Raw genomic sequence first — 17,455 nt, 5'->3', positions numbered from 1 at the left:
CTCTCTTTGACGGTTAAATTGTCTTTTCCTCTGCTGGATCCCCAGCAGGGTGCAGGGGAAGAGAGGACAGGCGAAGAAAAGTGATTTGCTATTCTCACTGTCAGAGGAGTTGCTAGGATTTTGCATTGTCCTCCAGTTCATCTGGCAATTCAGAAAGTCTAGAAGTGAAAAGAAGCCCACTTTGGGGATGGGAAACAGCCTCTGTTTTTTCCCTTCCAGCTTGCTCTGTGGGGAGACAAGGCCAGGGGCTCAGGTGTTTTTTTCAAATTAATAATCAGAATAATAATAAAAGACCCACTTATTACAAGTACGTCTAAGTCTTGATCATCTGTGCCTTGTATGAGCGGGGGATGGAATTTTGGAAGGAGACGTTTGAAACCGTCTTTGCAGAGACAAACTGCTTATTTGGGCCCGTGCAGTGATTTGTTCACTGTGACAATGTTGCAGTGAGGGCACCCTGTAGCTGCTGGCACGGGATGCCAGCCATTTAATGAAATCTCATTATGGAAAGACCTTCTGCTGGATCATGGAGCAGAGCTTAAGAGATACGCGGGACCGGGGAGCTTTGAGCTGCATCTGACCTCAAGCCTCCTCCCCCCACCCCCGCCAGGAGCATTCGCTTTCACAGCACCAGATGGTACTACGCGAAGTTGACAAAGGGGGAAACAACCAGTAGTCCGTCCAGCTGTGACGCCATGAGCTGCAGCAATGACCAACACGGCAAGCTCTTCCTAAGGGGGCAGTAGTGGCGCTTCTATCCTGGCGGCAACCAACAGCTGGCTGATTGGACACAAGGCCCACTCAACAGGAGGGAGGCGATGCCCGGCACTTGGAACACAGCCAACTCCTTGGAGATAGGAAGGTCCTGGAATCTCAGTGCAAGTTTGCTCGACCACCATGATTCCTAAATGTGTTCTAATATTTATCCTTATACCCACAGATAAGCATGGCTCCAGCTCCTCATCAAAGAGGCAGGAATCCCCTGCCTCCTCTTGTAGAAACACACAATGATGGTAGGCCGCCCTAAAGATAGCTTTGCCTGCACAGCTGCCTGGTAGCTAAGCTACAGGTTTGCTGCAGACGGAGACCCTCACAGAAAATCACAAATGGTCAAAAACCCAGCCCCAGGGAATATATCTACAATACAGATCCTGGACGGAGGGCTCAAGGAACATCGTGAAAGAGAGGGCAGAAAGATTCTATGAGCCAGAGGAATGGGACATCTGTTGTGAGAGTGTGCCTGGTAGAAACAACAGGGAAATGGCACCACTGATTGTGTGATGAGTCAGGGCACCCCTGTGCCCTGTTGAAGGCACACCTTCAAACAATATGGCTGCCTAAACAAGACCTGTACAATGACAGCACCAGCAGACATGCTAACACGAAAGGGAAAAGTCTCAAGAAGCGCCCCCCCCCCAAAGAACTCTGGGCCAGTAAGGAATGCTGAGAGAGGGAGAAGAACTTTCCCTAGGGATGGGCCCCTTAACTGATCATCCAAGTGGTCAGCCCTGAAGTCATATACATATCAGCAACACTAAGTGGATGAGTGGGTTGTATTTATAAGCCTATGCTTATATAGGCGTAGCGATAACAAAGAAAAAGAGGCCAGGAATTGGGGAGGTAATGGGTGGTGGTGCATGAGAAGTAGAGAGACAGAAAGGAAAGGGGTAAATGAGAAATTATATTTCAGTTAAAACAAAAAAAATTAAGAAATGAAGGCAGAAATTGCTGCCCCTCCCCATATTAATCATTAGAACTACAACCCAAGGATACATTTCTAAGGGACAAGCATATTCTGCTCTTTGCCTCTGATGGTCAGAGCTGATGTGAATTCAGAAGTTAGGGGAACAGGCTATCTATAGTGCTGGGATTAAAGGTGTGAACCACCACTCCAAGTGCACTGATTGTTTTTTGACAGTATGACAAAAACTTGAGTCTCCTGGAAAGTGCAAACCTCAGTGGAAGAGCCACCCCCATCAGATTGGCCTGTAGGCATGTCCATGGGGGCATTTCTTGGTTAATGATTGATGGTTGAGAGCCCACCCAACTGTGGGCAGGCAGTCCTAGGCCGTATAAGAAAGCAATAGGGGAAGCCATGCGGAACAAGCCAGTAAGCAGCACTCCTCCGTGGTTCTCGCCTCTGCCGAAGCTTGAGTCCCTGCTCTGACTTCCCACAATGATTAAACATGACTGGATCATGTAAGCTATCCCTCTCCAAACTGCTTTTGGTTATGGCGTGGGTGTTTATTATTATTCGGTTATGGTGATAGAAAGCACACTAGGATACCTGGCATCTACCTTATGTTTCCAGACAGGGTTTCTAATGGAACCTGGGGCTCACCAATTCAGCTAGACTGGCTAGACAGCAAGCTCCAGGGATCTCCCTGTCTCTGCCTCCCCAGTGCTGAGATTCCAGGTGTGCTCTGCCGCAACTGCTATGTGAGTGCCAGGAATACAACAGTTCTTACTGAGTAGCCTTCCCATCCCTGACCTCACAATACCTCCATCTGCAAATGGGACCAACCAACACCTTGTTCAGAAAGCTGAGTTGTCAAGAGATGCAGAAGCTCACACAGCATGGCTCTTCTTTATGACCCTCCAGATTAGGCTAGGCCATTTGGGAACATAGACTGGAAGCCAGTCCTTTCCCGACTTGGAATCAGGGAGACAGATATTGTCCTCTTACTGAGAGCCTGTAGCTGTATCAAGTACAAACGTCTTTTTCCTCCTGCACATCTAGATGGACAGTATGGTTAACTTGACAGCATCTTGCAACAGGCAACCAACTACCAGCAAACCTCAACCAAATCAACCAGCTTTGGCAGCCAAAGAGGAAGTGGTTTCCTGTATGCTTCCATCCGTGGAAGCTGCTCACCCACCTGATGGTCTGATGCTGCAGGGAGTCCGGGTCTGTTGCATTCACTGTCAGCAGCACGCTGCCCACAGAGATATTCTCCCACTTGGTCACCATCATGGGGTCCGGATAGAAGACTGGGCCCTCATTGACATCCAGGACTGTGATGTGGACAGTTGCGGTGGAGCTGGGGCCATAGGAGACGTCAGGCACCAGCGGGTCCTCGTTTTCCACTTTGATCAGCAGGGTGTGGAAGGCGGAGATCTCATAGTCCAGGGGCTGTCGAGCAGACAGAAGGGCATTAGAAAGGCACATACCCTGATGGCTGTCTACTTTGCACGCAGTCCCTTTCACATTGCATGAGCAGCTGTGAGCACCTAGGGACAGATGTGGGCTTCATGGTTTAAGTCTTGTGCCATTTCAGGGGTCTTTAGGAAAAAGAATATAAGGCCTGGGGATGTGACTCAGGTGGTAGGGGCTTGGATAGCTTTCACGAAGCCCTGGGTTCCATCCCCAGCACACCATAAGACCAGGCATGTTGGTGCATGTACTCCCAATGCTCTGCAGAAGCAGGAGGATCACAATTTCATGTCCATGTGACCCAATCTAGAATCCACTGGGAAGAGATTCTTAATTTGGAATTATAGACCAGATTAGCCTGTGGGACATTGTCTTGATCGTTAACTGAGGTGAGAACACTCCAGCCTGAACATGGGAAGCTTGAGTTTTGGGGCTGGGACCTGGACTGTGTACGGTGAAGCAGGCAGGCTGAGAGAAAGTAAGCAGCACACTCTCTTGACTGAGGATGCGACATTTTAAGTCCCTGCCTTGACTTCCTCGAAATCACAGACTGTAACTTGGAATTATAAGCCAAACAAACCCCTTTCCTCCTCTGATTTGCTATTTTATGTGATATATATATATCATAGCAACAGAAATGAAACTATAGCAAAAGTCACTGGCTACCTAATAAGTACAAAGCCAGCCCGGGCTAAAGGCCGTTCTTAAGCAGGCAAAGAAACAGATAGGGAATAGGACACAAGCAAACACAAAGTCAGGTGCAACCCTGGACTGAAAAGTTAATAAATGGTAACCCCTGACTCAAGCCTTAGTTGCCAACTAAGGTTTCCAGATTGTAACCCATAACTTATGACTCCAGCATCCCTGGGGGTAGAATGAAAGAGAGACCTTAAGGCCTGGGTCCAGAGCACAAGATCACCCCATTTTAGTTATTCTGCTCTACAGGTAGAGCAGGCAGACCAGGGCTCCACTCTCATAGCTGCCAATGTACTTGCTGTGAGGCCTGAACTTGGCTGTCTGTGACACTGTCAGAGTCTTTTGGTCTCAGGGACCATTCTGCTAGAGGGTGACAGAAGAAGAGTTAGGGCTGAGGCACACGGGGTGAAGGTGCTGGACCTTCACCGTGGAGGAGTGTTTCAATCGTCATCCTGACTCGGGGCTCTATAGCCTTACTGGACATACGGGCCGCACCCAGGTCAGTCCCACACAATGATGCTGTCCTGTCCCAGTGTCGGTGGGCAGTCCTGGTGAAGATCCCTCCAGGAGGTTTTTCAAAGGGGCAGATGGTCCATGTGCCCTCGGCTATATCAGACAGCACAGAGGAAACCCCATTGTAAACAGAGTTAAGGTGGCACTCCGGCCTGTCAAATGTCACATTCGTTCTCAACCACAGAAACCATGGAGCACTGGGAGTCACATTCCTGGGAGCGACCCTTGCTACTAAGATCCATAGGGAGACAATTAGGCATAAACTTCGAAACACAGTGGTTCTCTGGACAAGCAAGTAGCAAAGTTCTCAGATCCAGGCAGTAAGCGCCCTTGTTGGGAGGAGGAAGTGGAGGGTGTGCCTTGCAGGCCACTGAGACGGTGAACAAAAGATATGCAGGTTGTAGAGGATAGGAGAAGAGGGCATCAGGGACCAAGGATCAGGCCTTCAAGCTGGAGAAAGAGCTAGGTAGGTATCGGCACCAGAATGGAATCTGGCAGAATGAGTCATAGAATTCTGAAAAATTATAGCATCTTTTAATAATAATTGTGATGAAATGTGCACATTGCTAAGCATCCCACAGATATCCAGACACATATGAGGACAGACACAGACACACAAGCAGACAGAGATACATAAACAAAAACAAAGGCAAACACAGAGACACAAACACACACTCTTCTGCTTATAAATACCATCCTGCCTTCATCCACAATTTCTGCTAATGTGAGCACTAGCTTTTTTGTTTTAATTTTGTGGAGTAGAATGGGGGTTTAATAAATATATTTCATGCTTAAGCACAAGGATTGAGAGAGAGAGGTGCTCAGAAAACAGCGAGACACACTCAACAGCATAGGCACTGGCTTCCTGAAGTCACCACCGTTGGGGCTGGAAAGCTTAACAGACCCCACACTCTGGCTGCCGCTGACTGCCCTGTCCTGTTTTGTTCCTATCCCATTAACCTGAAGGATAACTACTGTTGTGTCCTCTTTCCTTCAATTCTAATAATAAAAAATGAGCAGTCAAGTGATACCCTCAATCAGCAACCCTATTAACTTCAGACAAGCACCAGGGAGCCAAGTTGGGAATTAGTTACTTAACCCAACTGGGGTACTTCAGGAGACAGAGACCTCTGGCTTGTTGTACATGTTGAGAGCATGTACAAATTAGAGAGAGGGGTGTGGACATGTGCTTTCATGTGTATGATGTGGCTTGGGTTGGGATCCCAGAAGCAGATTGTGAGGTGAGGATTTAGGGCTATGGGATTTCCTGTGGTGCATTCTAGAAAAGAAGAGTCAGGGGGCAGATGAAGATCCTCTAAGATGTGAGCTGTAAGGATGTCTGACAGGAGTCCTGGTGAGGGTTCAGTATTGATAGAATAGCAGAAGCCAGAGGCCTAAGAATCACACCAACTCATTGCAATAATCGTGTGCAAGTAAAGATGTTTGGTCAAAAGAATATCCCGTGGGACACACTGTGACACACTATAGCTTCTATGATGACATTTTTGTTTTGTTTTGTTTTTAACATTTTTAAATTTTCTTTTATGGGAGGTGGAGGGGTGCAATGAGACTGCAAGGGTGGACGGTGGATATGAAGGGACCAGGAGATAAGTAGGATTTGGTGCATGATATAAAACTCACAACAAATCAATAAAAAGTTCAAAAAAATTGGAAAGAAAAAGAGAGATGTAACCCATAAGATGAAATAAACCCTTTCCTCCTCTAAGTGGCTTCTGGTCTGGTGTTTATTTTCTTGGAGTCTTGACAAACACATGTTAGGGGCCATCAAGCCCTGCCTCAGGATGCATGATAGAGAAAAGTATCTACTCAAGTTTTCCCATGAAGCTGCGGGGCTGGAAAGTTACCCAGAATCCTCTGCAGGACTAGCTTCAGAGATGGCCAGGGCCATGTTATCTTATGCCCTCACCCTTTTGAAAGCAGCAGCTTTGGTTGCCTGCTGACAGGTTCCTTACAGCTATCACAGAGGAAAAACAGGGATGACCCAGAGGTGGGGAAGGGCAGGAACCCAGACTCTGTCCTCTGCCATGTTCAATGGCCTTGGTACTGATCAGTTGCTGACAGGGTTCTGTCCTGGTTCACTTTCATTGTCTGTTTTCCACAATGTAGAGTCTCCAGGGAAGAAGGAACCTCTGAGGAACAGCTCTCTGGAGTAGATGGAGGCCAAACTGTGGGGCACCGTCTTAACTTAACGGAAGCAGGAGGGTCCAGCCCACTGAGGGTTGAACTATTCCTAGGCAGTGTGCAGAAGGATAGGAGACAAATGCAGGGACAGAGGGAGGGAGGTAGGGAGAGAAGGAAAGGGACACACAGACACGTACACAGAAACAGAGAGACAGAGCCCTGACTTCTGTCAGTGATGGACTGTGACTTGGAGGTGTGAGCCGCCATAAGCCCTTTTCTCCCCCAAGCTCTTTCTGGCTAGTGTTTCACCAGTGACAAAAGGCAGACTAGCACAGACTCTGTGGTAGGCAGGATAATGCTTCCATAGTTCTCAGGCCTAAGACTCTAAGGCAGAAAAGACTTTGTAGTTGTGGTTAAACGGGAGGGCCCTAGATGAGGGATTATCTTGGCTCATTCAGTGGACCTGATGGGATCACAAGACACCGTGAAAGAGAGAGTAGGCAGAGTGTGGTGGATGGGATGAAGGACATCAAGGAGCAGCAACAGAGCTCTTGCATATGCTTTGAAGATATTGGAAGGGGCCATGAGGCTCGGGCCACAGGAGGCGAGACGGAATCTCCATTGGAGCCCCCAGGATTTGCCAGTCCTGATCACACCTTCAGTTTCCCTCAGTGAGGCCCTTGTTGGACTTCTAACAAACAATTCACACTCACCCTTAGCCACAAAATATGTGCTCACGTGCTGTGGTGGCCACAATACCAAACTGATAACAGACTGGAAGTAGCTGTTACCATCACAAGCATTTTACATATTTGTTCATGAAGTCCTGACAGTGCAACGGGCTGGACATGGTCCCCTGTTCAGGTGTTAGCCAGGGGGAGCATTAGGAGGGAGCCTAGTCATGAGATTGAATGTCTGTGAATTGGGTGTGTGTGTGGGGGGGGTCTGTCTCTCCCTTCAAGGCATAGGGATGGAGTAAGGAGGTATCATCTATGCAGAGGCTGACTCGACTCTCACCCTTCACCTTGACCTTCAATAACAAATGCGCAATTCTCATCAGCCACCACGACCACCCGTGTGAACTGTCAACTTGACAGAATCAAGAATCACTCGAGAGGTGGGACTCTGGGCACACCTGTGGGGGATAACTTTAATTGTGCTATTTGACCTGGGACGATGTCTTAATTGTGGGTGGGACCATTCCCAAGGCAGGGGATCCAGACTGCAAACTAGAGAAAGCGGGCTGAGCCGCATTTATTCTTTGAGTGCTGCTTCCTCAGCACAGATGCAGTATGATTAGCTGTCTGAAGCCCCTGCGACGTGCCTCCTCCATCAATGATGGACTACGACCTTGAACTCTACGCCAAAGTTAAGCCCCTTTTCTCTTAAATGGCTTTTGTCAGAGCCTTTCTTATAACAGCCTCAGAAAGAAACTAAGACAGCCACCCAGAACATGACCCTTTGTCACAGCAAGCAGAAGGGACTGTGACAGCCACCCCAAAGTACATGGTACATCAGCAGTGGCTTCTTATAGATAAGTAAACGGAGGCACAGAAAATGTGGGCAGGTGCCTGGTCAAGCAGGGATTTGAGATCAAGGTTCCTGCTCTGCCCTCTGTCATTGTCCCTCCCTGCCTTAGGAGCAAACACTGTGAATGTACCATGGAAGAATGTGCAAGGCAGGGAAGCCTCTAAGTCCCCAATTTTCCTCTCTGGGCTTCCAGGAAAAAGAGTAGAATTTATCTGTAACTTTCTCAATTCTGTGATTCTGTGTCCCTCTCATGGGGCCCTCAGTGCTCATGGGAGGCCACAGATGTCCCCAGGGGCAGCCTTACCTTGACCACAGAGAGCATGCCTTCGTTGGTCTGTGGGTTGGTGTGAATTTCAAAGCTCTGCCCCGGATTTCCGTTGATGATGGTGTATGCAGCCCTCCACGCACCTGTCGTGGGGTCGTCTTTGTCTTCCACTGTCAAATTGACAATAACTCCCACGGCTCCTTCCTCCACCGTGGCTTGGAACTGCAAACAGAGCAGGTGGTGACAGTCAGTGTACTGAAATGCATCTAGCAGACACCCATAACAGAGCCCTTGCTGTGTGCACTACATGAAGGATGCTACACATATCATCTCATTTAGTCATAAATAATACAGGGAGCATGGCCAGGAAGAGGATGCATTCCACAGACCAGCTTTCCCTGAGCTCAGGAGAGGGGGACAAACTTAGCTCGTGCAGAACACAGGGAAAGGAGGCTGCCCAGTTAAGGAAGAGGGTTGAGAGAAAGGCTATGTTCTGTCTCCTGTTCTGTCTTCCCTGTCTACTTGAATGCACACGGTCAGGAGATCCCAGGGGAGGGTAGAGTCACAGGATCAAGCAGTTTGGGTCTCCAGTCGCTCATGGCGGGGGCAGCCAGGATCTAGGAGCACTTTTTTCTGAATCACTGTTGAAGAAGAAGTCAGCTCCTGTGGAGTGTGAGCCATTGTATGTGCTGTTTGCATGAATTGAAGTTTAGTGTGTGTGTGTATATGCACAGGAGCCTATAGGTGCATGTGTGTGTGTGTCGGAAAGAGAACAACCCTCAGGGCCTTTGAAGCACAGTCTCTCATTGATTTGCCTCTCACCGATTAGGCTAGACTGGCAGCTCAGAGAAGCTGAGAGGTCCTCTTGTCTCAGCTTCCCCACTGCCGGGATTATAAGCGCATGTCTGGCTTTTTAAAAATGAGAGTTATAAGGATCCAATTCAGGATCCCTGCTTGGGCCACAGTGCCTTACTGAGTGAGCTATCGCTTCAGCCCTGTGTGCGTTGTTCTTGTAGCTTTGTCCACCTTGAACTCAAGATGACTAGACTGACAGAGGATGGGACTTAGTGGAGGGTCTGGGACTGGACTCACAATGTTTGCCTTCCACCCTGCTCTGCCACACTCTGCCTTCTGCCCTAATGAGGAGAATCCATCCCATCCTGCCTAGCTCCCCTCCCATAGTCCTCAAGGCTAAAAGACTATTTGCTAAGAAACATAGCTGTTTTGAGCTGGGAGCCTTGGTTTTAATTGTACTACATCTCAAATACTTGTTGCATGTGGGTGTGGTGGGAATCAATCAATCTATGAAAAATGAGCTTTCCCACCGACAGAGAATCTCATGAGCTATCACGAGCACATTTCCTTTGAGCGGGAGGCGTGAAGTATTGTTCTGGTGTTTACCTCTGACACACTCAGGTGAACAGTAATCTCTTTGCAAATATTTCATAAACGAGCATGACCAAGGAGCTGACAAGATGAGGAAATATCTAGGAATTTCAATTAGTAGCAGTGAGAATCCAGGCACGGTAAGATGATGTCAAAAAGGCCTTGTGTTCAAAGAGGAGTAATTTGAGAAATGAGGTTTTGCAAACAGCCACTGATTCATTGACTTTTAAATCATTAATCACAAGCCTCCATATTGAGGCTTGGTTTGGGGGGGATGGAGTGGGGATGAAAACTAATTAGTCTACAGCATCTGAGCAAACCTGGGCAAGATTCTGAGGATGTGCATTAGGATGGAACTTAACTCTGGGAGGAGGACCATGGGGGGGGGTGTCTGCTGCCACATAGAAATGGCTCTAGCAGCAACTATTTTGACCCCATTCCTCTGATTCCTGCTTATGCAAAATTTGCCACTATCTTTTGTCTTTCCATTCTCAAAAGCAGACACACAAAGAAAAATAAAGACTAAAGCAAAAAACAAAACAAAACAAAAACAACAAACCAAACTAAACCAAACAAAACCCAGAAAACAAAATTAAAAGCAACATACAGGATTTCTGAGCTGGAAACCAGGTTTGTGGCTCCAAGACCTACCTACACAGTAGAGTTTCCTATGAGGTTTGATGATAATTCCTGGGTCCAATGCCCATTCAGTTGGTTCAGACAAGACCAAAGACCTAAAATGAAGCCCAGATATTTCTAATGCACAGACTGGGCTGAGAGACATGATCGGTTCAAGTCTAGGTGGCCCTTTTGGATGGAGGAGGCAGCTGGACTTAGTTCTGAGGGGCTCTCAGTACCTTTGCACTCAGTGGGGTCTAGTGCTGTGATAAACAATTTCTGTCTCCCCTGTGTTCAGGGTGGGCCTTGGTGACACAAGGGCTTCCAAATCCCCACAGATTGCAGATGAAGATGAAGGTAGAGAAGAAAGTAAAGAAAGGATCCTGCCCCATGTCCTACAGTGAATCAAGGGCTAGACCCTAGTCTCTTGGTTTTTAATAAGCTCTGCATTAAATCAGTCTACTGCTGAGCCCACCCAGGATCCATCACTCAGGTTAGACCTTTGGTATATCTAGAGCCAGGACACTGGAACCTTGTCCCTCCTTGTCCTTCTTGTGATACCTGTTCCTTAGGAAAATGAGTAGATAATTGTGGCCTGGGCTGTGCTATAGCCAAAGCATCCAAGTTAGATGGGGAGGATGTTACGACTAACACATAATTGAGACAACCAACGTCCTGTTGAGTGTCGTATGGTCAAGGTCAAAGCATATACAAATTGTGATTTGAGGTGGCTGTAGGCTTTGGTTCGAGCTCCTCACATGGTGTTCAGGGCAAGGGAGGAACTTGGGAGCCACTTGTCAAATAAATGAATGGTCTTACATACAGGAAGTGGGGAGCAGAAGTGAGGGCTGGGAGAGAATGCAGAAGGGTAAACCTCACAGGAGAGAGGCTGAATGGTGGAGCCATTGGCTGACACGTGATGTTCCGCTTGCCTGAATATTCTGGAAGGCAGAGTTGGACTGATCTCTTTCATTTCTCGATGACCTTTGAGGACTCCATGTGATGGCTAGTTCTGCTTGCAACTTGACTACCTCTGGGATCAAGAAAAACTTATGCCTGTGAGGGATTTTCTTAATTGGATTACTTGAAGCAGGAAGACAGCCTAAAACTGGGCCACACCTTCTGGTGGTGGCTGACCTAAAAGAACAGGAAGGAGCAGACAGAACTGCTTTCTGTCTGCTCACCCTCACTCTGGCTAGCAAGTTCCTCTATCCTGTTGCTGAGGCATTCCTTCTTAGGTATCAGGACCAACTTCTTTGGGATTGCAATGTAGACTGAGGATCAGCTCTCTGGGACTCCTCCATGACTGCAGTGCCAGACTGGGACTGCTGAGACATCCAGCCTCGTAGACTGAACAACCAGATTCTTCACCTGCTGCAGGGAGACAGCCATTGTTGGGCCACCTGGACCATATCTAATCTGTTAACTCTTTTAATGTGTAATATATATATATATATATATATATATTATGGGTATATATGATATATACCCATGCTAGGAGTTCTGCTCCAAATCTGCAGACAAATGGATGGAACTAGAAAGAATCATCCCGAGCAAGGCAACCCAGATCCAGAAAGATAAACATGATATGTATTCATTTATAAGTGGATACTGGCTGTTCAGTAAAGGACAATTGCACTACAATCCACAGACCCAAAGAGTAACAAGTTTCAAGGAGTGCTCAAGGGGAGAACTCACGGCTCTCGCTGGGGAAGAGAAATAGAATAGGTTTTTCATGGCAGTAGGAGGGCATGGGAACAGGGGGAATAAGGTGGAGAAGGGAGGGATGGAGGGAAGTGAGAGATGGGAGGATGGGAGAGATGACTGGCATAGGGGGCCATTCAGGGTCAGTGTGGAAACCTAGTGCAATGGAAACCTTCTGGACCCTATGAGGGTAACCCTAGTGATACCCAGAGAGTAATTCCTAGTAATGGAGGATACAGAGGCTGAACTGGCCATCTTCTGTAACTAGGCAAGGCTCCCAGTGGTGAGAATGGGACACTAACACAGCCGTAAAACTTTTGATCCACACCTGTCCTGAGGCAAGGGTGGCTCAGGGCTTGTGGGAGTGGCTAACCAAGTGGCCTAACTTGAGGCCCAAGCCACGAGAGGCAACCCATGCCAACACTGCCTGCATGTCCAGGAACCTGAAGCCAGATGGCTCAGAGACTTAGGATAGAACCAGACAGGATTGATTAAAAAAAAAAAAAAAAGCCAACAAAATGATTCCTAAGGGTATTCTGCTATACTCCTAGATCATTACCTTGCCCAGTCATCATCAGAGAGGCCTCATCCAGCAACTGATAGGAACCCACACTCAAACATTAGGCAGAGCTTTGGGAACCTCATGGAAGAGAGGGAGGAAAGATTGTAGGAGCCTGAGACGTAGGACACCAGGTTAACATAGCAGAAGAACACAGCCCACAGAATCAGGGCTCACAAGGGTTCATAGAGATGGAAGTGGCAACCACAGAACCTGCATGAGTCTGAGCTAGGCCTTCTGCATACATGCTGTAGTTGTTTAGCTTGAGAATTTTGTGGGACTTCTAAGAGTGGGAGTAAGAGTGTCTCTGACTCTTTTGCCTTCTCTTAGGACCCTTTCCCTCCTACTGGGTTGCCTCATCCAGCCTTGATATGAGGGTTTGTGCCTAGTCTTATCACATCTTGTTACACTGTGTCTGGTTGATATCCCTGGGTGGCCTGCTCTTTTTTGAAGAGAAATGGAGGAGTGGATCTTGAGAAGGGGAAGTGGGGATCTGGGAGAAATGGAAGGAAGGGAAGCTGCGGTTTGTATGAGAGAAGAATAAATTATGAGAGAGAGAAAAAAGAGAGAGAAAAAAAGAGAACACTGAATAACAAACTCTAGGAAGTCTATTGTCTGATTCTTAAATTTTTGCCTTCATTGGGCTCTCCATAATTTTCATGGCCTTTAAGAATAATATTTTATGGTATGAAAAATGAATTAAAAATTTCCTTGATTCTGAAAGCTTCCTCCCCATTTCAGGGCCTACCACTAACATCCAGTGGTGGCTGGTGGAAGAACAAGACCTGATGCTCAGAAAGTAATATAGTGAGTAGCATATGGTTGGGTTTGAAGATCTGGACCAATGAGTTCATTAACTGATAAGGCCAATATATAGGTCACAGGTATGTGAATCAAGACTGTGTAACTTCTTTTACAACTGTGAGATCTTATACCTGTTGCACTCATGTTAATGTGCGGGTAAAGAATCCATGTGGAATGTGAAGGTAGAGGTATCCTAGATATTCTCATGAGTGTGTGCTGTGGACCTTAGAGATAGATACATTTACCATCATCTTCCTATCTCTCCGTATGTTCATCTGTCCACCATCCATCCATCCATCCATCCACCCATCCATCCTATAGATCATCTGTCCTCCCATTCATTTTTCACCCATCCTTTGTCCAACTACTTAGCCTCTATCCATTCACCACCTACATATTCAGGAATTCAAGTGTCCATTTCTCCAACTACTCATTAATCCATACATCCATCTGTCCTTTTTATTTATCTTTCATTCAACAATTCATCCTCCACCATTCTCCAACCAGCCATTTAGAGACTAGTAAGCAAAGTAGACATAGTGAATTTTATTGTGGATTTATAGACCAGAAAGAGAAAGAGAAGAAGAAAACAGAAGAAGAGAAACAGAAGAGAAGAGATACATAACTATAAAAAGATGTTCACTGCTCAAAGAGAAGCCACACTGTTCTAGGAGAGTCTGCAGCAGTGAGCTGGTAGGAGAAGGCACCCGACCCAGTTTGAGGAAGCTCATCATGGAAGAATTCCCTGACAGCGAAATAAGTGAAGCCCATAATGAGGTAAAAGGAGCCCAAGCATCCATTTCTGGCACCTGGAAGAGCAGGGGCAAAGGCCAGGCCACCAGAGAGGCTAAGGAGGCCAGAACGTTTTCAGAAGGAAGGAGAGTGTGGGCGGAACACGGGAGCTCCAGTGAGAATCGCTTTAGGATGGACCGCAGAGCACTGTGGGTAGATCGTGTGAGGTGTTAGGAGCTAGGGAAAGGCACTTAGATTCGCCCGAAAGCAAATCAAGAAACTAGGTTATGTTCAAATACTCTTGCGAGGATTCTGAAAAAATAAAAATCTTTAAATATAAAAAACATTCAGCACAGTTATTATACTCTTTGTTACGACCATTATCTGATTCTTGCATATCTGTGAAGCCAGTTTCTTCAAGCATCCATTTAGAAACTCATTACTGCTTAATTAAACACTCATTCTATTAATTCTATTCTGTGTTTTAACCTCATTATGTAATTCAAGAATGGAAAATTAAATAGATTAAAATGAAATAGTACCATTTTACATTTCTATAGCCATGTTCACTTTGTGATTTAAAAACAATAGATAGGCATTAATTTACCAAAGCAGAGCTGGAGGAGTTATGGATTGTAACATTACTTCTTTTAATTGGGAAAAAATAGATAAAGTTATTTTTCTGTTAGACTGTGTGGCAAATCAAACACCAGATGTAAAACACAGTTTTGCAGAAGGAGTGTGGGCCCGTGGCTCAGGATGACGCACTGAAGCCTGCGAGCTCATTCAGTTTTGAACTGAACTATCACATTCTCTTGTTTTGGAAAGAGGCTGAGTTTTGTAATGACCATCAGAATGAGGTTAAATTGGCCACAGAGATCTTTATTAGAACGATAAACGGTTTGGGTTATTTCAATTTCAATTAATCTTGGTGTAGTGCATGTGCACACACGTGAGGAGGCCAGACACGGATGTCAGGTGTTGTGGTTTGGGTGAAAACGGGCTCATAGGGAATGGCACTACTAGAAGGTGTGGCCTCGCTGGAGTGGGCGTGGCCTCGCTGGAGTGGGCATGGTCTTGCTGGAAGAAGCATGTCACTGGGGGCGGGCTTTGAGGTTCCAGATGCTCAAGCCAGGCCCAGTGTCATTAGAACTCTCAGCTACTTCCTCAGCACCAAGTCTGCCTGTGTGCCACCATGCTTCGCACCGTGACGATAACAGACTAAACCTCTGCACTGTAAGCCAGCCTCAGTTAAATGTCTTTCTTTATAAGAATCGCTGCGGTCATGGTGTTTCTTCACAGCAACAAACAGGGGTCTTCCTCAATCACTCTCCGCTGTTTTTTTTTTTTTTTTTTTTTGAGACAGGGTCTCTCTCTGAACCTAGAGCTCTTTTCTTCTCCCCAGGATCCTTCCCAGGGACTTCAGTTTAATAAATACAGAGTGACTGCTTTCCCCTCCATAGAGCAGTTGGTGTGCACGTTAGCCTGGAGACCACAACAATGCTCTGCTCAGTTCCCACTTGGAGAGCTGCAGGTCGGCAGGAAGCAAGAGCAGAGGGCCTCCAGGGTCTTGCCGGTCAGAGCTGCTGACCCTGCAGCTGTTCGGAGAACTGACTCTACTGAGACCTGACATTGGACTTGGAAAGCTGCCGTGCACTCACTCATTTGGGCCTCGGCTTTGCAAAATGAAAAGATGAAGTATCAGAAATCATCCCAATCCTTATTTATTTCTGGGGATAAAGGAGTAAGGCAAAGTCTGTGGAGGGATCTAACCAGCAAACGCGCTCACGAGTTTGTGTGTTTACATAAAGGATATGGCCCCCTGGAGGAACCTCATCACTAGCTCAGGGTAGAATGGGTAGGGACTGTGATCGATAGAAAAGAGATAATGCACACGGAACAAGATTGGCATGTCACAGTGTGAATAGTAATTAGCGTGACGGTTAGTTTGCTGTGACCTGGAATTACCGAGAAGACATTTTCAGCTGAGGAATCTTCCAGGTTCGTTGGCCTGTGGACATGCCGGTAGGGTCTTCTCTTGATTATTGACACTTGCATCCTGATTGTGGGTGCTGTGTCACCGGCTGGGCCTTGGATGATGCAGGAAGCAGGGAGCCGGCTGAGCATGCGCAGACAAGCAGCGGCCTGGGTACTGCTCTCCGTGCTTGGCTGTGGACGCCATGCTTTGAGCTCCTGCCTTGACTTCCCCAAAGTAGTGGACTGTAACCTGGAGGGTAGGCCGGATCCACCCCTCCCCTCCCCTGAGCTGCTTTTGTCAGGATATCTGTCACAGGAATAGGTGCTGGGACAGGGGGTGAGAATTCGTTAGCACTGATAACAGGGGCGGACTTGATCCGTGACATATAAAATTCTTCATAACAAACTGGACAAGGCAGTACAAGCCCCCATGACACTTCATGCTTCCCACGGTTGGCTTTATCTTGCAGTTACGAGCCCACACGTCCGTTTCCCTGCGCGCACCGGGCTTTGTCTCCCCAGCACGCACGGGCTGGCTCATCCTTGCTGCTCTAACCACAGAGCCTGCATCCCCGGGGCCGAGGACGCTGCCCGGCGGGGCTAGCCACCCGGACCCCCTCTGCCGACGGCCAGCAGCCAGCGCAGGCTGGAGGGACGCACGGATTCACGCTGGCAGGTCCCCAGGACCGTCCACCGCGTGCTGAGGACTCTGCCAGGGACACCGCGGCAAATGACAGTGTCCCGGGCACGCTCCGCTGCATGGATTTTACACATCCAGCTCTCTGCTGCCCGTGATTTCTGAAGCCCTTTCCTCCACTGTCACGGCTGTGGGCGACTCTGTTCTAGAGCTGACGAGTCTTGACCCTGACTCACACTGGAGACAGAAGACGAAAAGTGAAACTGGGCAGCGAGGCATGAACAGCCACTAGAAAAAACAGAAACTACAGCCATGTGAACAAGGTGCACCCGACGAGTACACAGCCGTGTAACAGCTTTAAGGTGTACAGCACGGATTCTAAAGGAAGGCCGCGGAACCCCCAGCACCCTCACCCTCCCGGCAGAGATGACTGACTGCACCACAAAATACCGTGGACGACTGTCACCCGAGGGTCTGAGTCAGGTCGCCAGCACACACGTAAAACGCTGGGTGGCGTGTGTCTGTAACCCCAGCGTGTGTGTGTGTGTGTGTGTGTGTGTGTGTGAGTGCATACACGTACACACTGGTGCTTGCCTTTTTGAGGAAGAGTCTCTCTCCAAAGCCCAGGGATCCTCCTGTAACACACACACAGACACACATGCACAAACCACATACACACACTACACACACACAGCACACACCATATACACACATCAAACATACTCAAATACAGAACAC

The 17,455-nt window shown here is 47.6% G+C and overlaps 1 protein-coding gene across 1 annotated transcript; it reads right to left on the bottom strand.

Annotated features, from left to right (window-relative positions):
• Positions 1-2,879: 2,879 nt before the first annotated feature.
• LOC129683506 (cadherin-13-like) lies at positions 2,880-16,161 on the bottom strand (the record flags this gene model as incomplete). The annotated part of the gene is made up of 3 exons (XM_055616221.1): positions 16,072-16,161; positions 8,340-8,522; positions 2,880-3,133 (listed from the first exon to the last, which is right to left on the bottom strand). Coding segments are annotated over exons 1-3 (527 nt in total), but the record flags the coding sequence as incomplete, so codon positions are not given.
• Between the last annotated feature and the right edge of the window lie 1,294 nt (positions 16,162-17,455).

The sequence above is a fragment of the Psammomys obesus genome, unplaced genomic scaffold, assembly GCF_907164565.1.
Source record: "Psammomys obesus unplaced genomic scaffold, mPsaObe1.curated_primary_1811, whole genome shotgun sequence".
Classification (NCBI taxonomy): Eukaryota; Metazoa; Chordata; class Mammalia; order Rodentia; family Muridae; genus Psammomys; species Psammomys obesus.
This window is presented reverse-complemented; position numbering and strand designations above follow the sequence as displayed.